Genomic DNA, 22,538 nt, shown 5'->3' with positions numbered 1-22,538 from the left:
AATTATTTTCACAGACACACCAGGATCATATTGCAATAGAAGGATCTTCCACAAAGTTGACTGACATCTTTCCAGTGCACAAGATTTACTTTTTGCATTTCTTCCTATACGAATATGCAACAAGTAAGAAGCAATGGATTAGAAGCAAGACAGAATCCCTATCATATAAACTGGAAGTAAAGGGTAAAAGCAGAGATGGTGGAGTCAGCTAAAACATTTCATATTCAGCAGGAATTTTGCTACATTCCCTTTCCCATAGCCAGGAACAGTCACATTAACTCACAGACATTTAGAACAGTTTTTAAAAAGACAAACCAAAAAGAGAGAGACACACAAACAAATCACATCCACTTTAATCGGTGCACTTCCACCTGGAGAAGAAAGCCTGAACACAGTAGGCAAACAGAAAATCCTGCTTCAAGGAAAATACCATCTCCAATATTCATACATCATGCATTAGAGAGGCTCAGGGCTGAACCACTAACACCTGTATGCTGCTAGAAGCTTAGGCATATTGTAAATGCATTATCTGCTGCAAGCAGGATATTTTCTTATCAGGCTACCCAAAAATCCAAATCTGAATAAAAGTTTAAACTAGTTTTCTCTCATAACTCATTTTACATTACAGTTTGCAACTGGATCCGTTCCTCTCAGCAAGGCAAAAGCTGCAAGCTATCAACAGTGTCATAGCGAGGATTCCTCAGTCTTCATCTTTTTTCTTTGTCCATTTGAACCGTGTTGCAGATCCTGCTTTTTCTTTTTATGCTGCTGTAACCTTTCCCCTTTCCTTTGTAGGTAGGTGGCCATGTTATCAAATGAAACCTTATAGAGACTGCTGTAGTGGCTCTCTGCACCAACAAAACCTGCAATTTGGCAAAGCAAGAACACAAGACATGCCTTCACTCATCTCACCAATTACTTCCTCTGCTGTAATTCTAAACAGTGGCATTGCAACTCATTTACTGTTCTCCTATCCACTGTATGAAATATCAGCACTGACACAGTGCAAGCCTGATTTGCTTTGGCAAGCATCCGTTCAGCATTCACACAGCCAAGCATAGCCTCCATTTTTAGGCTAAAAAATTCACACAGAGGCAAGCACCTGACACTCGAACAATGAGAGTACACAGCTTTTTTCCCACGTTGGACACTGGCAGAACATCAAGTCTCCTGGTTTAAAACGACTGCTGTCCCCACTTATTGTCAGATATTGTGTTGGAGTTCCTCCCCAAGACTCAAGCGCTGCTAAGAGCAGATGCTACCTAACTGTGCTTAGCTGACTTGACTCCTAGACTTTGAATTTAAAAGCAGCTCAGATAAATAGACTTCAAACAGTGATATCCTACAGTACTTGCACATTTTAAACTATTCACCTCGATGGTTCTGTTACACCTTCCATGAATGCAGTATAATATTTGTCACACCATCTCCAAGTTTAGACAAGTTTAACAGAGAACTAACAACTATTAAAAAAAAAAAAAACAATTAGATTGTTTCTGGAGACTACAGAATGAGAATAGTTGGTTAGGCTTGTAAAAAAAAAATTGTAATAATTAAGAGTGGTAACTGACCAAGCGAGTTACCTCTGGTTGTCTCTGTATTCCTACTTTTTCCCACTTCCAAAACTTCTTTCTCTTAAAAGGGCAAAATGCAAGGAAATCCAGTACTTGCTGGGGTTTGGTTCTGAAGCTCATAGTGTGCTGCTCCACAGAAGTGTGCATACAGCATCCTCTTGTTTCTTGGTACACAAACAAACCAGCTTTCCCTCACTGGTACTCAGCAAAGCACATGCTTTTACTTTCGAGGATCTTGCACTCGCATACTAACTGATGTATTGGCCTTTGGCCCTGGCAGAAATTGCACGGTGTCCATTTCATAGAATCATAGAATGGTGGGGTTGGAAGGGACCTTTAGAGATCATCCGGTCCAATCCCACTGCAGAAGCAGGTTCACCTAGATCACGTCGCATAGGAACATGTCCAGGCAGGTCTTGAAGACCTCCAAGGAAGGAGACTCCACATCCTCCCTGGGCAGCCTGTGCCAGGGCTCCCTCAGCTGAACAGTAAAATACTCCTTTCTTATGTTTAAACAGAAATTTTTATGTTCCAGGTCTTTTCCATTACCCCTTGTCCTGTTGCTACATACAACAGAAAAAAGGGATGTCCCAACCTCCTCACACACACCACTTAGATATTTGTAAACGTTAGTAAGATCCCCCCTCAGTTCCTGCAGTCTTTCCTCATAAGGAAGATGTTCCATACCCTTGATCATCTTGGCAGCCCCTGCTGGACTCTCTCCAGAAGTTCCCTGTCCCTCTTGAGCTGAGGAGCCCAGAACTGGACACAGTACTCCAGATGAGGCCTCATCAGGGCAGAGTAGAGGGGGAGGAGAACCTCTCTCCACCTGCTGGTCACACTCTTCTTGATGCATCCCAGGATGCCATTGGCCTTCTTGGCCACGAGGGCACATTGCTGGCTCATGGTTAGCTTATTATCAATCAGGACTCCCAGGTCTGTCAACCCCCAGCCTGTACTGGTGCACGGGGTTGTTCCTCCCCAGGTGCAGGACTCTGCACTTGTCCTTGAACCTCATGAGGTTCCTCTCTGCTCAACTCTCCAGCCAGTCGAGATCCCGTAGAATGGCAACACAGCCTTCTGGCGAATCAGCCAGTCCTCCCAGTTTGGTGTCATCAGGGAACTTCCTGAGGGTACACTCTGTCCCCTCATCCAGGTCGTTGATGAAGATGTTGAACAAGACTGGCCCCATTCTACTCTTTACTTGAATACTCACCCTACTCACTACTTTATCAATCTGCATTAAGTCTTGCTCTACCTTTTTCCTGAGATCAGTTGTAACAGAATGGCAAACTGTTAAACGTGTACTTCAAGACTGACCTTCAATCCTACAGAATCATCAATCAGGTGAAACAAGTTTATAAAAGGATAATATGCAGGCATTAAGACTGGGTTTAAACAATATAATAATCACCTTTTTAAAAGAAGTAACCACCTTTCTGAGCACTAATTACGCAACGGAATAAGGGCTCATCAAATGAGCCTTCCCTTACTAATTAACAGTAATAGACCTTGTCATCTGAGCAGTATTCCTTTCCCAGCTGCAGATGCAGACAGCTACTGTGTTCCATAGTAATTTGCTATGCTAGCTAATTATGCTGAGAATCTCTTCCTCTGCCTGCTCTTTTTACTTCTCTGTTGCTCATTTTCACTCAGATCTCATAATTATCTGCCTAGCTATAACTGTCAAGTTTGCAACATCTATGTGAAAACTCTCTTCTAAAGGAGTTCCTGAGTTCCTTGTAGATTTCAAGACTGTGCCAACTTCATGACAACTTAATGACCAACTTAATGACAGTTACACCCTAAACCATCCTAGATACATTAGACTGCACAACCCTGCAACTCTTCTATCTATGTGGGTTAATCATCTTTACACACGACCAACAAGAACAGGCCAAGAGACCTGTGGTGACTGTAATACCTTTTTTAAGGCAGAGGCTTGTAGTCTCCCAGCAAAGTAACAGGAGAGAGATTTCAAGTTCTCAACTCCCAATACATAATGAGACACACGCCAGCACAGGCCACAACTCTTCTCTACCTTGCAGCCATCACTGACATAATTTCAGCTTTTAAATTAAGTTGGGTGGTTTTTCAATACAAAAAAAAATCCTAGAAACACAGGCTGCTTCTGAGCTAGTAAACTATGTATTATTTTTCTGCCAGAGACTGGAGGTAGGGCAGAAATCAAGAAGAGAATGAACCACCATCCAGGGTTACACCCTCCAGCCACAGCAAGCTCCACATAATCTGCCTTGCTAAGGTAGACCCAGTGGCCTATTTTTACAGCAAAGCTGCTCCTCCCATGGCTGTATCATTCTTACTGTCTTCACTGTACTTCTGATAAAAGTGTCACACCCAGGTAGGAGACAAGACGACAAACACCAGTATTTGATATTACACCAGTAAGGCTCCAGCAGCTCTGTCATGGGGTGTTTAGATAAATCCCTGTGAGAAGGTGTCTATGTAAACCACTTGTAATGCTATAATTCTCATCTAAATACTTACATCATTTTGTGCTAACAATAACCTGAATGCATTTCATGACCTACGCTGACTTTCATACCAGATGGAATGATAAAACTGAGAAAATTGAAAGATCAAGCAACTTCCAACAGCAATCTGAACTGACCTTAACTCTGACTTTGCTCCTAAAACTTATGGTTTATGCTGTAAAAAATTGCATTTCCTGGGCCTTTAGGTCAAATTTCTCACCTTCAAACACTGTCCAGTTGTCTTGAAGGTGTTTTGACATCTTCTGTAAACCTTTGTCGTCAGTTGCAAGCTGGGAAAAGAAGTAACACCGCATGATATTTTGGGAAAATTAATCATGTTTCACAGCACAATGAAAAATGCAACAGCTCTCAGATAAGTACAGTAAAGAAGAGTGACTGTAAGCCCCCCATGATGTCTTCTAGGCTTTTTTTTTCCAGGACCTGGTCTGAAATCACGGGTTCTGCTGGTAAAGCTTTGCAGCTTGAAGGAAAAGAAAATGGATTCCTACATACTAATCTGTGAGAGGAATGAATATCATGAGGGTCAAAAAAGTTTAATTTAAAACCACTGCACAACAATACCATAATTAACTGGGGACTTCAAGCGATAACAAGCAAGTTTCCAGCTGTTTAATAGGCTATTACAGAGAATTTGATATAGCATATCCCTGAAATCTGACTCCCCATTCTCAATGAAAAAAAATCCCCTAATGCTTCCAGAATGCTTTGTCTCAAAAAGGATTCCTCAGAGACAGGCACGCGGAAGGATGTGTGGAAAGCATTCCTTGAGCACGCCACAAAGGGATTTTGCTGGTTTGTGATGTTTTTTCAAAAAATCAAGTGTAGCACAGAGAAAGCACAGGCAGTGGTTTGAAGTACTGAGTGCAATGGCTGACAACCACTGTGCTTGATCCCACTATGCCAGTTGTCAGCTTTACCAGAGAAGAGACTGGTATTTATAACAAGCTCTCAGCAGCCTTGTGTTATATACAGGTGAGAGAAGTAGAACGGGATGTGTATCTGTGACTCTTACTCAGTCTCCAGACACAGAGAAGCGTGCCATTTAGCTTTCACAGAATGTTAGCATAACAGAAGTATCTACCTTCCACTCTCCATCACATGGTCTGTACAATTGAAGAGGACCTTCCCTGTCATCCTCCAAAAGCCAGAGATCTCCCGATTCCTCAAAGGCAATGTCCCAAACTTTACGTTTCAAGGAGATTTGTTGTTTGTGAACTAGTTGCTTGGCAATGGCATCGAGCTGAAAGATGTAGACTGTGGAAATACTTTTGAGAGGGAAAACTTAATTACCATTATTACCAAATCCACCTACAGCCATCACTTGTAAAGCAAACTGCAAACACCCACTCTAACTCCAAACAGAGCCAAAGCAAAGTCCTTAGGAATTGCAAAAAGTACCCCAGCATTTCAGGTGCAGTTTGCTTACAGGATCCGAGGCAGAAGCTGTAAATACCTAACACATCAAATGGCTTTTCAAGTGTTTTATCAAAGAAAAAGCAGACAGTGCTGCCTTTTCTGTAAAAGAAAACGTAGTAAAGAGGATTTAATACGAATTACTAAGGATTTACATAGGAGTCTTGCATCACAGCACACTGGCCTACAGGGCTTCACTTAAAAGAATATGTAGCTAAGCATCAGCCAAAATAAAATGGGAAAGCAATCATATGGTGGGGTGGGGAGGGGAGGAGGGCATGAGAGTTACAGGAAACCTTGGCACTGCACTCGTCTCCACTGCTCCCATCAGCACCCCCTCCTCGTAACAGCTGCAGTCTCTATGTGCAGAGCTTCCTAACCTGTCTCAGACAGGTCCCCAGTGTGCCAGCCAGGACACCTTGGCTCCCTCCCAAGTTGCCTACCAGGTCCACATGACAGCACTGTTCAGAAACAATGGGCTGTGGAGCTAGAAATGAAAGTTTGACAGAGAGTATGGTGCAGCCTCTGAGCTCAGCGACACGGGCACAGCCCCTCAACTGATGTGGCTTCCCATTCCAGGGCCAGTTGGGATGCCCACACAGAAAGCATGACGGGAACCAGCTACAGCTCCTTGCTCTGGCAAAAAGCAAGTCCACTGAGGGGATGGGTTGCCAGTTTCACTGTACAGGTAGCTCTGTCAATCTCTCCCTTTCCTGCTGGCAAGCTTTTGTGAGGAAGAACTGTGCTGTGGAAGGCAGAGAAGAGGACTTGCCCATCCCTGCAAGACGTTCCCTTGCCAGTTGCACTTGTAAGGTTTCTCAGCGCTTGGGTTCCTCAGCTCCTGAGTGTTCTCTCCTTATGCACATGCATATGTTTGAAGCCAAAAGTCAAAGCAGCCTCTTCAAAACTGTAAACAGAACAGCTGAACCCATTAACAGGAGTAGAATATGGTAACAGAAGTTTGGCTGCTCTGTTGCCACAGCACCCTGAGCAAAACGGGACCCAAGACACATACATCAGGAGCACTGACTTAGGGAGGCATCCTGAGCATTGAGCAAAACTTGTGCATCCTAGCCTTGTGTTTCCTCCCACAAGGGAAAAGCATCATGAATTCTGTAGAACTCAGCTAAGCCAGGTAACCTTTACACTCACTGCTGCACACAGACCCAGTACAATAAGGACTCATAGACGCCCCGCAAGGCCCCAGGAGTGTCCGAGATGCTCTGAGATCCACAGTATCAAGTACTTCAGGCTAGGGGAAAGTTAGGCCAGCCAAAGGGAAAAGTTGCTCTTGCCTTTGCAGGAGCTGTTGACAATTTTAGCCATTACTCCATTTAATCTTACCAGTCACATAGAATGGCAACATAATCACCTTCACAGCAGTAGGTTATTCTTGACACAGGGTATTTCTACGAAGAAAAGAAAAACAAACATCCTTGTAAGTTAGGACTATTTAAGGGCAGAAAATTCACACTCCGTTTCATGTCTCAGCCTTTAAAATTTAGCAGATGTCTTAATTTACAAGAAGTTAAGCAACATAATTACCTTTAAACTGCAGTCGAGTGTATTTTTGTACCAGTGTTTGCTGTTTATGAAGTTTTCCACACTTCTCCCTTCCCAGTCATCCAAACAGAGATCAAATGAAAAGGGTTTTGAGAACTACCCTTAACGGACAGACTAACAGATGAAGGCACATGGCCTTAAAACATTCTCTCCTGCAATGCTAACGGCAAAAACATCAACATGAAGCCCGCTTGGCCAGGGTATCACACTAGCAGCTCAGAGATTATAAAAACAAGCCATTAGCTGCTGTTATGTTTGTTGAAAAACAGAAGAGAGCCAAGCATAACTAATATCCTTGCTGCACTGTCCATTTTTAACCTATGTCTGGTTGAAGCCCTATGGCTTAACAGATTCTGAAGAGCAAGGCAAGACTGCCTGAGGTCATTTTCCTCATTTCGGGGAAAAAATAAAATCCCACACTCAACAATAACAAAGAAACTCCAAACAACTCCACACCACACTCCTCATTTAGAAGATATATAGTTTTATCTGGGAGAGAATCAGAGAAACACATTTGCTGCACAAAACACACTACTTGAAATATCTAACAACTGATCTGAGGCTTCTTGAGTGGGAAGTTAGAACTTGAGAGCAGCAGAGAAACTGCAAGAAGATGCCCTAGGGTGCTTTTTCAAAAGAGTCTGTTACATAATGTGAAAGTCAAAAACTGCAAAGGCAAAAGGCTAGTTCCCAAGTATATTTTCTAAGAAGCAATAACACCAGCATTTCTGATTAATAAAACCTTTCTACTGGAGAAGTAGCAAGTTATTCCCTTCAGAGCAGGGAATATACACATTCTTGATACTTTGCTGGCAGAATTTAGATGCATCCTCAGGTCTTTTCACTCCCTTTCTAGCCTTCACCTTTTTACTAACTAGCCAGAACCTCTGGTTCACCAGATTTAGCTGAATTTAGGAATAACTGCAAGATTTTACCATTTGAGCTACAAGCTGATGCACAGGCATTGTCCAGGGTGCTTGTACTGGAATTTTGCAATCAATGTAGGAAAGCAAAACAAGCTGTACAGCTTCCAAAAATTCAAGTCAGCAAGTTTAATACCAGTAGCTAACTATTTTGTCAACAGTACATGATGCAATTGCTAAAAGATAAACCAACTGTGGGAAAGAAAGTTAATTAATGATATAAATATAGCTAAAAACCAGGGTTACACAGTGCATCTCCAGCAGAGGAAAAGAAGAAAAAAAAAAGGAATCCTTTGTGTGATACAATCTCAAAGCAGGGAAGTAAGAACAACAGCATGCACACACTTTTCACTCACATCCTCGACTGTCTATTTGGACAGAAGACCACTTTACAAAAAGTGTTATGAAACAGATGATACGTTTCAGAGCTCTTGGGAACAGATGGAACTAATCTCTTCCTACTCTGCAGAAATGCTAAGTTGTTTGTCCAGATTTAGCATTGAGACCCAGGACCCCTGTTTCATGCTGACATAAAACGCTTAGGGTTCCAAATACAGGGTAGGATGAGTGGGCTTGATCAGAATAGTGTCTGTAGCTAATACATCCGAATGTGATTATTGTAGTATGGAGTCATTTACACCACAGCTTAAGAGTAGAACTGACAGCTCCTATTGTAAACCACCAGTGGGTTCTTTGTACATTCAAGGGAACAAGTCAAGACATATATATATGCATATTAAAAAACCCCAAACTTTTATTTCTAGTAACAAAGCTCTGCCTGCCTCATGACAAACAAGCAGGGCAAGTGCCCACCTACACAGACAAGTGCTTTGTCCAGGAGACAAAAGGGTCTGTGAACTTGAAGTATGTGGCAGCTCTCCCCAACTCTCACTGGGGGAAGGAGGAGGAGGCTTTTTTTGATTTGAACCAAGTATTAGCTGTGCAGAAACAAGAAAATGAATCTTCTTTACAACCTCTTTCCTTTCCATGTGTGGATAAGTTTAACAGCCAGCAAAGCTAACGCAAGCCTCAGTGGTATCTAGTTCAAGGACAAGCCCATGAAATCAGTTAAAGAAGAGTTACAAGAACAGTCTGGGATAAACCAATGTTCACTTGGCACTCTCTGAAGTTATTCAGTGTTTATATGACACTGGTATCAGCCTGCCAACACCTTAAAATTAATTTTTGATGTCATCTGTGAGAAGAGGTGACCCTATAAAAAAATTCACATTCTGGAGCACTGGAGTAAAGTTGTGCAATTCATGTTCTACACTTCAAACAAGCTTCTGCTGTCAAGAGGATCAGATGCGGTGAAAGCTCTGAAGCAGGAAAAACATTTACATAGCTCCATGAAATTAGAGAATTACTCTCATTCTAGAGGGAAAGGGAACTTAGGATCTGCAACCCATTAGCTGAAACCAATTCTACACTACTCAGAAACACTCCTACGCTCCCAGAACACACATATATTCATCATCGGCCAAACAAAATAAGCCTACATTTATGTGCTCGTGTGACTCATCATTACTGCTGATTCCATTATCACTGTGCATCAAGTTGTGTTTCAAGCTTCAGTGCATCCACAGTGGTTATCAATAGTAAAAATAAAATGCAACATAGAAGAAAACCCACTTATATCCCCATCTGATCTTCAGTTGCCAGAGTCATTTGCAGACGGCGTGCTAGTTACAACCTACAAAGTCCTGACTCAAGAGGTTGTCCCCTTAAATTCAGGCTATAAATGTCACACTAGGTTGGGAAGATAATCTTTGATACATCTGGATGCACAGCATGACTAAATACTACCACCAGACGTCATCTCTGGCATTTCTAGCACTATGATGCCAGCAAAACACAAGTCTCCTTTCGCTTTGGTCCTGCTGGCCACAGAGACGGGAACTGCTCTGGCAGGAGTGCATACTGATGGCTGTGTAGCCGTACAGCACAGAGGTGGCACCGATGCACTGCATTAAGGTTTACATCACTATTTTCCTGTCTGTAATCACAAGGACACTGCCTGATCAGCGTTCCAAGTATGTACCAACTCCAGAAGTCAACTGAGTTGACTGCATTCGTCAAGCATCACGCAAATTTAGGATCATCAGAGGCAGACTCTAAAGCTCCTGCAAGAGAGTAAGCAGAACTTCACAGACTCAAGGAACAGGATAGCTTGAGGTTTCCAAGTCCACCGTTAGAAGACACATCTGGCAGCGGACAGAAGAACCACAAAATATTGCAGGAATACAGTTTATGAACTGCTGGGTTATTTTTATTAACCCACACTTTGTGGGGTTTCCATTTCTGTCATTGCTCACTCACACCAAGGTAAAGAAACTGGTAAAGAAAGATTCTGTGATTCAGAACAAACTAAACAGAGACTCCTCAAACAGTTAAAGATGCACCCCAAATTTCTAGTGAGAGACTCCGTCAGCCTAAAGAGTATCCTATGGAAGGGACTTTATCAGGTGTGTAAGGAGAGAGGCTAAGTATTACTAAACTACATTCAAAAGCCTTTTGAAAACATACTAAGAGAGTTAGAGATCATTTTAAAAACAGTTCCTGCTTGAAGCAACAAGGGTTTTTTTCCACTAACATTTGCTAGTTTATCCAATGTTGTTTGAGGTTTATTATATACTTTATTTTTTATGAACTTGTTTGTAAGCAATAGAGTTAGGATCCTGTGTAAGATGAAGATGTTAATTTACATGCAAGCTACCTTACTAAATGCTAAGATAGTCTAAGCAAAAACTAGCACTTTTTAAATTTATGATGGCATTCCCTACTTCACAGATTGTTTCTTACTTATCTTCAATAATCTAATAAAGCTAGAAGGCAAAGCATTTTAAAAGAAAACTTCTTCCCTCCAAAAGAAATACCTTGCAACATTAAAGCAGACATGGATTCAGTGGCTAGCAAACCACGTTGTTTCAACAAAGCACTTTCATTGGCAACTTTTGAGCACAAAGATAAAATATATTGGCTTTGAAACTCCTCAAGATACTTTATTTCCAGAAGGCTATATGTGGTAAAGTAATTTTGTAGGTTTGCCTCAACCTTAATCCTCCTTTCCTCACTCAAATCCTGATGCATCCAGACTATAAGAGGATAACAGCTAGACAGACTTGTCACGTAATTTGGTACACACCTGTTTTTTGCCTGTAGGAAAAAAAATAAAACCACCTAGCAACATCTACTTCAAAGATTTCAAGTAGTAGACTCAAGCTGAAATGAGTCAGAGACCTTGTGAATGTGTACAAAAGGTCTCTGGCTCAAGTACATTTAAATTATACTTTCAAGATCAGGAGCAGATTAAATTGTGCATATAGATACTACTCTGAATTCCTGCTAACAGGAACTCTAGGCCAAAACCAATAAGCTTTGAATGCTGTGATGCAAGTTGCTGCTTTCCTGGGCTTATGTACGGACACAAGGTTGCGTGTTACTACTCCAATACAAAAAAACCCCAACTTGCTGATGTCTTCTGCACAGAAAAAAAAATCTCCAGTTGTCAGATCTGTCCCTAGGAGCTTGGTCATTCCATGGGTTGTGCTTCCAGTTTAGTAACTGGGAATCCTACTAACAAGATCAGACCAGACCTACAGGGACAGTAAAGAACCTCTGAGAGATCTCCAGGAACGGCTCCCACCTGCTGGGAAAGACTGAGTACAACACATTGGACTAATCAAAACCACAACAGCAAACAAGGGAGGAAAGACAGACCTCTTCAATTCCGTTTCAGCCTGGATATGAATTCTGCAGTGGATTTGCTTCAAGGACCATGCATGGCTACAGGCTTCCCAGTCACCAAACAATTGAGAGACAGATTAGTATTCAGAAAAACAAATAGCTCGAGAGATTCACGTGAAAAACACACCCAGCAGGACTGATGGTAAGATTAATAACTCTAAAATGACCAAGAGATTAGCAGCTGGCTTAATACGATGTACACAGCAGGGATGAGAACAAGTGCTGTTTCCCTGCTAATAGGTCATATGCCAATTCATGTGACAAGAAAGATGAAAACCAGAGAAAACGTGCTGCCAAAACCACTGCTCACATCAGATCAGCACCCCAAATCCCAGTAGCACTCCAAGCACATACGTATGGCACCTCTCATGTACAGACTGCAGAGCTCCTGGGACATTCAGTTTTCATGGAGGAGTCACACATTTTAAGTTTGGACCCTGACCAGCCTCAGAACAACCCAAAGAAAGGAGCCCAGTGTTTTGACTCCACAGGGCAGTACTATTCCAAGTGACTGGTTACAAATGTTACAAAGCTCCTCTTTGCTCAGAAAAATTGCAACCTGAACACTAGAAATTCTAAGATTTGGGTTTTTTTAATGAGTGAATTTTTGGATCTTTCCATTGTTACAGGATATTTTCTGGCTCAGATACTAAGGCACTCATGGTTTTGGAAAAAGTTTTAAGTGAAAGCTTTGTCCAACATGCAGAAGTTACATTTGTGAAGAACTACAAACAATTTCACAGCTTCTTTTGTTAGCCACTCGGCCCTTTTAGAAATGTACACAAAGACACGAGAACAGAATTCAGGGACTTGCTTCCCTTCCTGAAATCCTAGGCTATTGTAACAGTTTCTAGGTCTCACATAACTTCCAAACTCGGCAACAGAAGGGAAGCACTCCTGACAAAATGCAACAAACACGTTTGGGAGTCAGGAGGATAGCAAAAGCATAAATACACATGGGTGTACCTGGTCAGTGTTTGTTGTTTCAGACCCACAAATGCTACTTAGATGACAGCAGTGCACTTCTTCCCCGCTTTTGTACTCCCAGAGTCTCAGAGTCGAATCCTGGACAGATGGAAACAGACAGAAGTCTATTACTAACAGCACCTCAGGCAAAGAGAGGCCACTTGTGGCCTTCAGCTAAATCCTGTTTCCCTGAAGAGCTTCCCACAAAAGCTGCTAAATAGTCATTTAGTTAAGACCTCAAATTGCAGATAAAGCATTTTAATTAACACAATTTTCACCCTCCATTCTAAATTATTCAATCATGCTAACTTCAGTTCTCCTTTTGAAGTAGAAATTGGGTAGCTGGAGGAGCACATTTCCAGTCTGTCTCAAACAGCACAGTAATACACGTGCTCAGCATTTTAATGGCAATTCTTTCAGGCCACCCTTCTCTGCCACTAACCTTGTTATCACCCAAATTCTCATTTGATTTAGTAAACTCTTAGAGAGAAGCTAAACACCTCTCTGGAAAAAACAAAAGAGTCATCGAAGAGCATTTGTTAAAAATGAAATACAGTGGCATACAGCACTAATGCCACTATTGCTTAAAGAATTAGAGGAACGAGAGTCAAGAGCCTTAGGGAAGCAAGAGCAGGAGCTGAAACCAAATGCTAAGAATCACTATTATCTTCACAGAAAACACTATTTGTTTCCTCTGCATTTTTAGTAGTCTGGGAAACCAATAATATTATTTCCTCCATTTACTCACTCTGTACAGGTCTGGCATGTCAGTAGGATGCCATCAACTTAAGAAAAGGGCTGGGGGAAGGAAAGAAAGCAACACTCACTTCAGTCCTCATCCAAGCACTATGTAGCACTGCACTGCACTCTCTACATAACATACACTGGATGTACTATGAGGACACGGGGACATAATTAAGAACAAGTCTCACAGGCGAAAGCAAGTGGGAGAGTTTTGAGAGTATGATTTTTCTCATCTTCAAAGCTCTAAAAATATATCTGTGATTTTAAGGCCATTCATTCTTGAGACGCTCATTATCATGGATGCTGGTATAATACCCATTCATTTCAAAGCCCAGTGACTAAAGTTTGTCTGTGCTCCAAAGTAAGAGTTAACGATGAAGAAACACTGAGGACTTTGTGATTCCTCCATCCTAAAGATCTCAGTAAGAAGCTAGCCTTGCTACAAACACAGAATGGCTAAATGCTGAACAGAGACGTGAGGGAGAGGAGGAAGGAGGGCATGCTGTAAACCACAAGAGATTATTCCAAGTATCCCACAGAACTTGGGGGAAACGCAAGCCAATAATTGAAAATCTCAATTTTCAAGAAAGATAATTTTTTGAAGAAATACATACCCCAGAAGCTGACAACAGTAGATCAGGATAGTTGGGTATGACAAGTATTCTACTTACAAACCTAAAGGGAAAGCAGTCAAAAGTTGAACTTTCTTGCATTACACTCTGGTCTTCAAACACACAGCAAGAGAAAACATTGATTTTAAAGATAAGTTTATAATAAACAGAGTCTCCACATCAAACTAATTAGAAGAAAGGAAAAGTATGTCTACAGTACCTACTATAGCATATACAGTACAAAAACTAGCTGACTTTCCACTTAACTGAAAAAAATATTTCCCCATCTGCACCCAAGGAATTCTACTGGCTTCCTCCTGACTGAGAACATTGACATTTCCACCAAATATGCGTGTTCCCCTTTCTCAATGCATGATGCACATTAAAAACGTGAATCAACAGATGCTTTCAGAACACAACAATAGTGATGACTCAGCTTTCAGAGTACCAGATCTTTCCCATCACAGTTGGAGACTGTTCAAAATAAAATTTTGTAAAGGCTACAAGCAAGCATATGGCAATTTACCACAAGAGCCTACGTTCAGCCAGAAACCTTGTTTTTCAAAAGTATGTGATACTGCTGTCTACAGTGATCTGTCTTTGCTCAGTAATGAGGACCTAAACTTCTGGAGTTCGTTATTACCTTAGAGCTCAGCAACTCAAAACACAGTGACTTGAGAAGAACATTATCTGAGTGGGAAGGTTTTGCTTTTGAAAAGGTGCATAATTTTAAGGCCATTTAAAAAAGGAAGAGAATCGGTCACTGTAATACAAACTTCCAAAGCAGCAACGGCAGGTGCACGCAGGCGTATTAGATCCAACAAGAATAATCACACATCCCACTGAAAGAAGAAAACTAGGAGCATGAAACAAGACAGCAATTATAGCTGCTTTATATAATCCTTTGGTTATTCATTCCTAATTTAAATACTGAATGCTTAAATACGTTTCAGTCAATTTAAACCGAGTGCCTTTCCACTCTGCAGCCGCTAATGAACTCTTTGTGCTGACACTACAGCCTGTTTAAACGTGTCTCCCTGACCATCAGTTTCTATTCATTAGAAAGGACAACAACTGTGTATACAGTAGGTGGAAACATCAGACATGGCTCGGTAACTACGCTGTAGAAACCAACCTGATCAAAGACTACCTAGATGTCTAACATGAGTAGCCCATTGCTTTTATACCATGTCAACTCTACACAGGTTAGACTAACAAATAGTGTTATTAAAATCAGACTGACATTCCAAATTAATCTGTGTCATAAATACCCTATTAAAACACCTTGGTGGAGAAATGTAGATTCCTCAAGTTGCCCAGTCATACCATCTTTCTTTTAACTCTTGTTTCTGATACAGTGAGTTGACTGCACCATGTTGCATCGTCTCATCGAAGAATGTGCTTGGAAGGGCGCTGTTATCCCCAAGCAACTCAGTGGCCAGACACACAGAACGACATGTATTCTCTGCTCTACGCAGGTTCACATCTTCTCTGCTACCTTGTCATTGTGGACTTAAAAAATGCAGCAGGGGCCACACAAACAAACAACTTGCACAACCTCCTACTTTACACAAAAACCCTAACAACAAGTACAAAACTCCAAAAGCCCACAAAACCACATAAGAGGTGGAAGGCAAAGTCAAGAGACTTTGAAACTACTACAAGTGATAGATAATTTAAGCATCAAAACATAGAGGGAACGGTCTTTTAAAAGTCTATTTGCCAACTGAGTCTTCTTCATTGGAAAAAAGACTACTGAGAAGAACATGGAAAGAACAGTCCTTTCCACAGGCTGAAAAGGAAGTCCTGAAGAACTGGCCAGAAGACAACCCTGTAGGGAGGTTAGACTAGATGACCTTTAAAGGTCTTTTCCAACTCAAACCATTCTATGAAGGTCTAGCTGCTTAATGTGATTTGAGGAGACAACCATTTCATCCACTGAGGCACAGTGAAAAGCTGCACACGGTAACTTTTGAACACAACAAACTTACTCTCTGTGTCCCAGACAGTATGACACAATATAATAAGGAGCCTTTGTCAAGCTGACTCTGATCTTCTCATCTCTGTCTGCAGTTAGGATATATCGGTCATCAGGGCTCAGTACCTGTTGGTAAAGGGAGAGTTTTAGTGTCCAGTAAGTAGTTCAATGTTTGTTTTAATATAGTTCTTCCTAATCAGGACAAAAAAAGTTAAGCAGTAAATCAACTGTTTCTCCTGGCTCTGAATGGTAAGTGCAAACACTAAGCCATGCTTTTCCACCAACAATGGAAGCATAAATCTTTATGACAATAACTTTCTCACTCACTAAGACAAGTAATACTGACTACCAGGTTCAGTGAAAGCCACTGAGCTCCAATGGTACACCCAGAAGCCTCACTGCATCTTAGAAAGAAGGAAATTTATAACATTGAAGAGCTCAACTGATACGGCAGACATAGACATTCCACCACCAAGTCTTCTGTGAAGAGTTTTTGAACACTCACACTCTCAGAATACACAGCCCTTTAGTAAGCTTGTTTCCTTACCAAGCTCTCCAGACACAAACACCAACGAAATCCAGGGAACATACTTCACTTGTATAAGAAAAAGAACTCCCAAATGTGAGACAAGATCAACGATGAAAGACCCAGACACAAACAGGAATGCAGCAGGTTTGTACACTAAGTGTACGAAGGCTCATACTTACCACATCCAACAGCAGAGACAAGTGACCCAGCTCAAGTTTTCCACCTGCTTGGGGTTCTGTTATTGAGTAAGAATAGACATCTCCAGACTTGTCTGCAATCAGGATCTTATCCTCTGCAGCTGTAATAACCAGGGAAGTGCATCTCCTGTTAACAGACCTGAAAGAAAAATGGCACAGTTTGAATAGCACTGGATGGCAGCTTTGGCAAGTCTTTTGGCAAGTTAAATAGACCAAGAGACTGGATAAAAAGTTCTCAGATGCAACACTCTTGAAATGGCAGCAATGGGAATAGTGTTAAGGAAGGGTACGTGGCCAAAATAACACTTTTGAGATCTATTAAATAACTAAACTATGTAATAGCAAACATCTGGGGGGAGTGGAGAAAAAAAACAAAGGAGACACCATTGAAGCTGCATGCCTGTATTTTGCTTCGGTCCTTTCTCAACTGAGCATCCTGCCTAGGTAGCCTGACAGAAAGCTGGTTAACTTTCTTGCATTCTGCATGATAAACATACAAGTTAAACATGTCAAAAGAAGACAAGGCAGGAGTTCTTCTAGTGAAAGTCCTTTACAGGAACATATCTAAAAATTGTGTTGAAACTACTTCTCCAGTTGCCACTTTGTACTGTAAAAGGAAGCCCTTCCTTGTGAGCCTCAAGGATTCTTCCTCACATCCAGAGTCAGAGAGCTATGATCTCAAGATAGCCTGTCCAGGCAAAGCCCTGAACTTGAACTCTGACGTTCCTTCATCGTTTGTCAGTATCTTATAGCTCCAGTTGTCAGTGTAGCAGGTAACAGTTTTCTTACAACTTTTCAGATAAAAATAAGAACCATGTTTATCAGAAAATGAGTTTTAAAAAAGGTTAAATCACTTAGTCTGGAGAATGCGTCTGCAACTTAAGAGTTACTGCTATTCTTTTCTTTTCATAACACTTCTTTCCCAAACCTCTCTACATCCTGTGTGCTAACACAGGACTGCAGACACCAAGAATCGTAGGGAATAGACATTTTCTATTCACCTGCTCTGAAATTTAGTGACTATCTGGAGGCAAAAGAACAACATGCTGTACTTAAGTAGGAAGGCAGAAATTCCAGAAGTTTTTAGTGACTGTTTAAAGAAATATTGTAACAATGGGAAAACACACAGTACAGGAATGCCTAACACACTGCAGGCTCAGGCAGTAGAGTTTCAAAACAGGTTACCTTGCCAACAAGAAAAAGTCTTGCTCCAAGTTCATTGAACTGCCATTGATCTTAAACATATAGATTCAAAAGTTCCCCTTGCTGGAAATTAGCTGCCTAGAAAAGCTAACACTGCATGAAACCTTCTATATAGCTTGTCACAGAATATGGACTCAAGTTACGTAGCTCAAATATGGCATTCTTTTTTTTATGCAGACACCCTTTATACACAGAGACCTGTATTCCTAGTTTTCGAATTGGAGGTAGCGACATTTCCAAAAAATACCACTGTGGTTCTAACTGATCTTTCAGCAGAAAACTGAAACACCAAACAATTATCCAATGGCATATTATGGGAAAGATATACAGGGCAGAGCAGCACGGAAGACAGATTGCAGAATGAATTGCCATTTCTGGGACTACTTACTCACTACAACATTGGTTAACCCACCAAAGGTCCATCATGTACTCTACACACACAGCCAAGCTGACAGAGGCTGCTTTTTCTTTTTTTTTTTTGCAACCAGAGCCTCACATTTGTCAGAGACCCCCAGCAGCAGAGACGTCACGGGCTTAGGTACTTTTTCAGAAAGTCCTCTTTTTCACAGACAACTGCCACAACCAGCAGCAGCAGAAAGCTTGTAACTGGAGGACCTCTGGTGGACAGCTACAGAGTGTTTTCTCAAGAGGATCCTACTACAGTACAGAAAACAATTGGTAGCATCTCTAAAGATGTGCTTTTTAAGACAGTTCACAAACTCCACAAAACAAATTCTCTTCTAAATCAACAGAAAAGGACAATAAACTCACTAAATTGCTAAGTATCTCTCTTAGCGGTGTTCACTAGAAGTGAGTAAAAGCTTCAGTTCTTAAAGATGCAAATACTGTCTTCTGGAGTAAGAAAATAGATTATCCTTTCCTTGGCCAACAATCTAAACATCTGCATTGCTATTTTTGGTGTGTGGCATACCGTGCATCACTTCTTGACAATTACCTTTGAATTCCCAAGAACATTAAATAAAGGAAACTTAGTGATAGCAAATGGCAGCATCACAAATACTGCTACTTCATAACTCTAAATTAGGCAGCCATAACTCCATAACAAAGTGACTTTCAACATCCTGCTTCCTTACCTGACGCTAACACATTTCCAGGAAGGCTTCGTATGGAACAGAATCAGACGCTTGCTGTCATCTGTCAGGGCAAAATAACTTCCCGATGGGGAGAAGGTAAAGGCTAGGATGTCATCGCTTCCTTTATCTGTTGATTTTCCATCCTGCCTAACAGAAAGAAGGGAAAAAAGAATTCATAACCTAACAGTTACTGCAATCCTCAAGAGGGTTGTTCTTAAACCACTAGGAAGGAGCATGAAGAACAAAGCACAACACTAGATGTTTTATTAGTGCTTAAAATGTTGAGCCAACTTGACCATTAATGCAAAGAAAAAAAAAAACAAGAAAGAAGAAAACTGGTCGGTCTAAGCTTATATCATGATCTGCTTTAAAAAAAACCAAACAAACAAAAAAACCCTGCTAGGGTTTGTTGTGCTAGCACATCTTGATACAAATTCAGGGGAAAACAGTAAAATTTGCTACAGGTAAAACAATGTCCAGTAGTGGATTTTAAACTAAGAAAAAGACTTTCCTGGGTTTTTAAATCTCATGACTTTGAGAATATACAAAAAAAAAAAAGCACAATTTTTCCACAAATGTCTTGAACAAAAAAAGCCATACAGAATAATTCATTATACTACTGGTGTTTCTTTAGAAAAGAAGAAAGGTGTACAGTTTCCCCTATGGGATAAAACACAAACAAAAAAAAACCCCCATATATATATCTCCCTTGGGGTTGGCAAAAACAACCTAGCCATCACCAAGGAGTCATCCCTTGACTTTCTTTTGTTATCTTCAATGCCCCACAACCTCAGGCGGAGATGGAACCTCTAGAAAAAAATCAGATTTTTTCTCACCCTTTATTTTCTACAGTCTTCTCTGCATTGATGCAATCATATACGAAGAGACCATCCTCACTGCAAATAAAAAAGACCAAACTAAAACTACTGGAACTTCAACAACCACAAGCTTAACTATGAAGAGCATCAACTCTTTTGGAACATGTTATTGCTGTGCTGTTATTTGCACAATTGACTCCTGTCTCAAGGAACCACCTCTCTCAAATGGATTGCCATAGTGCTATAGAGGCATTAGAAGTGACATTCACTGGCACAGGCTGCCCAGGGAGGGTAGGGAGTCTCATTCTCTGGTGGTTTTAAAATCCGCCTGGACGAGTTCCTGTGTGACCCGATCGAACTGAACCTGATTTGGGGGGGGGGAAAGTGGACTATATGATGTCTAGAAGTCCCTTCCGACCCCTACCGTTCTGTGATTCCGAATCAGAAAAGGCACAAGGGTGCACTTAAAGGCCTCCGCTGGGCCACGCTCGGCTCGCCCGAGCGGCAGGAGCAGGTAATGCTCCCCTACCACGCACCGGCCGCCAGCCGCGCAGGAAGGCCCGGCCGCTCCCCACGGAAGCCACAGGTGATGGGTAGCGAACCCTCACGGGGCAGCTCTCGGCATCGCACAGCGGGGAGATCGCCGCCGCTCCTCCCCGCAGGCCCCACCCCCGCCGCCTGGCACTGACCCGGCCTCCCTGTACCGCGCTGCTAGGAACCGGCCGCCGCCGCTGAGGGCCATCAGCTCCCCGCAGATGGCCAGCGCCGGCCCGGCACCGGGGCCGCGGCCACGACTCCCACCGCCACCGCCACCGCCACCACCACGGCCATCGCCATCGCCGTCCTCCTCCATCCGTCAACACCGCCACGTGCGCGCCGCAGCGGGCGCGGGGCACAGACGTCACCGCACGAGGCGATGACGCTGGGGCCGCGTCGCGCCTGCGCAGTGGTGGGGTGGCTGTGGCGGTGACCCTGAGGGGGAGAATCTGCGCCGGTGCGGGTCACGGCGGGGGCCCGGAAACCTGTCTCCGCAGACACACGGTCCCGCCTGTGGGAGGGTGTCGCGGGAAGGGCAAGAGCTTGGCTTTTGTCAGTCAGAGTCCCTCCCGGGGGCTTTCACTAAGAAGAGTTTCTCAAAATCGAGGGTTAGAAGTTGATTTATGTGAAATTAGGGCGACAGACAACAGATTGGAGATTGCCGTTGATAAACACACCTCACTGAAGGAGCGCTAACGGATGATAAAAATGGCGGCAATACTTATCCCCGGGACTCCTCACCACAGAGAGGAAAAGCTCAGTTCTTACCAAGGGCGATCCTTGTCTTGGTGGAGGGAGTATGGCCTGTTGGCTGTCTCACCTGGGTCTGCAGTCTCTTTCGCACTGCTTCATCTTTTAAGTTGAAGAATAATGGGAGCAAAAGTGTTCAAAAGCCTAAAAGCCCTGTCTTCCACTCCCTGTGGACTTTTATACCCCAAACTTCTCAGCACCCTCCCTTAGGTGACGTGGTTTGAGGGGAGAGTTGAGGAACATAGTCATGTATGTTTAGTATGTTGTGGTAGTTTGACCCTGGCTGGATGCCAGGTGCCCACCACACAGCTCTATCCCCCACCTCCTCAGCAAGCCAGGGAAGGGGAGAAAATAAGATGGGAGTCTCATGGGTTGAGATAAAAGCAGTTTAATAAAGAAACAGCAAAGCCGTGTGCTTGGGAAGCGAAGCAAAAGCAGATAAAGCTGTTCCTCTCTGCTTCCCATCAGCAGAGATGTCCGGCCACCTCCCGAGAAGCAGGGCTTCAGTATGCATAGCAGTTGCTTTTGGAAGGCCAAAAATGAAACTTGCCTCCCCTTCCTGCTCCTCTCCCCCAGTTTATATTACTGAGCTGATGTCATATGGTATGAAATATTGGTTGGCCTGGGTCAGCTGTTCTGGCCATGGTCCCTCCCAAGATTGTGTTCACCCACAGCTATTAGTGAAGGTGGGGGAAGGAATGCTGGAGGGACAGCCCTGATGCTGTGTGAGCAGTAGTCATAATATTGATACCAACAGTAAGCACAGCACTGCAGGAGCTGCTGTGGAAAATCACTACCATCCCAGACCCACTACACATGTACCTCTTTTTGCTCATTATCATAATTGGGGGTGTCAAAGGGGTGTTAACTTTGCTACAGTTATTCTGGGCACCATGGCCTCACTGAAACCGTTTTGAACTTGTTTTTCTGCTTGACCCCAAGATTCATAGCCAAATCACGGCCATCGCCTCCACAAGGCTTCCTCCCTCAGCTGCTTCTCATGCTGCTCTCTCAGGCCTCCACCTCTCTGCTCTGATGCCTTGAACAAAGGCAGAAAGATGGAAAAATATGCTAGGTCTTTTGTGGTGGTTTTGTTACGCTTGCTTGAACAGTTCTGAGACTTCTTGTATGCACAGGTGGATAAGAGACAAGCCATTTGGATTGATTCGCAACTGTCATAGAATTGTTACGGTTGGAAAAGAACTTGACGATCATCCAAGTCCAACCACTAAGCTAACACTGCCAAGCCCACCACTAAACCATATCCCTCAGTGCTTCATCTATACGTCTTTTAAGTATCTCCAGTGATGGTGACTCCACCACCTCCCTGGGACTCCCGGTTCCAATGGTTAATAACCCTCTCAGTGAAAGGGTT

General features: G+C 42.6%; 1 protein-coding gene across 1 annotated transcript; it reads right to left on the bottom strand.

Moving 5' to 3' along the window:
* Positions 1–337: 337 nt before the first annotated feature.
* On the bottom strand, positions 338–20,729 carry WDR4 (WD repeat domain 4). Its single transcript, XM_062005068.1, has 11 exons — positions 20,566–20,729; positions 19,895–19,954; positions 19,059–19,205; positions 16,744–16,900; positions 16,049–16,161; positions 14,061–14,121; positions 12,703–12,801; positions 6,848–6,912; positions 5,172–5,355; positions 4,290–4,359; positions 338–863 (listed from the first exon to the last, which is right to left on the bottom strand). The coding sequence occupies exons 1-11, from the start codon at positions 20,727–20,729 to the stop codon at positions 685–687; spliced, it is 1,299 nt and encodes a 432-aa protein (XP_061861052.1). The 3' UTR covers positions 338–684.
* Between the last annotated feature and the right edge of the window lie 1,809 nt (positions 20,730–22,538).

The sequence above is a fragment of the Colius striatus genome, chromosome 1 (assembly GCF_028858725.1).
Source record: "Colius striatus isolate bColStr4 chromosome 1, bColStr4.1.hap1, whole genome shotgun sequence".
In the NCBI taxonomy this organism is placed as follows: Eukaryota; Metazoa; Chordata; class Aves; order Coliiformes; family Coliidae; genus Colius; species Colius striatus.
The sequence above is the reverse complement of the archived record's forward strand: the minus strand, read 5'-3'. Positions and strand labels throughout refer to the sequence as shown.

Excerpts from the sequence above, each read along its gene's own strand:
- WDR4 (XM_062005068.1), bottom strand. The coding sequence starts at position 20,729 with ATGGAGGAGGACGGCGATGGCGATGGCCGTGGTGGTGGCGGTGGCGGT. Across the intron at positions 16,162-16,743 it reads TGTCTCTGCTGTTGGATGTG|GTACTGAGCCCTGATGACCG; the intron begins GTAAGTATGAGC and ends CTTTACCAACAG. Across the intron at positions 864-4,289 it reads CAACTGGACAGTGTTTGAAG|GTTTTGTTGGTGCAGAGAGC; the intron begins GTGAGAAATTTG and ends GCCAAATTGCAG.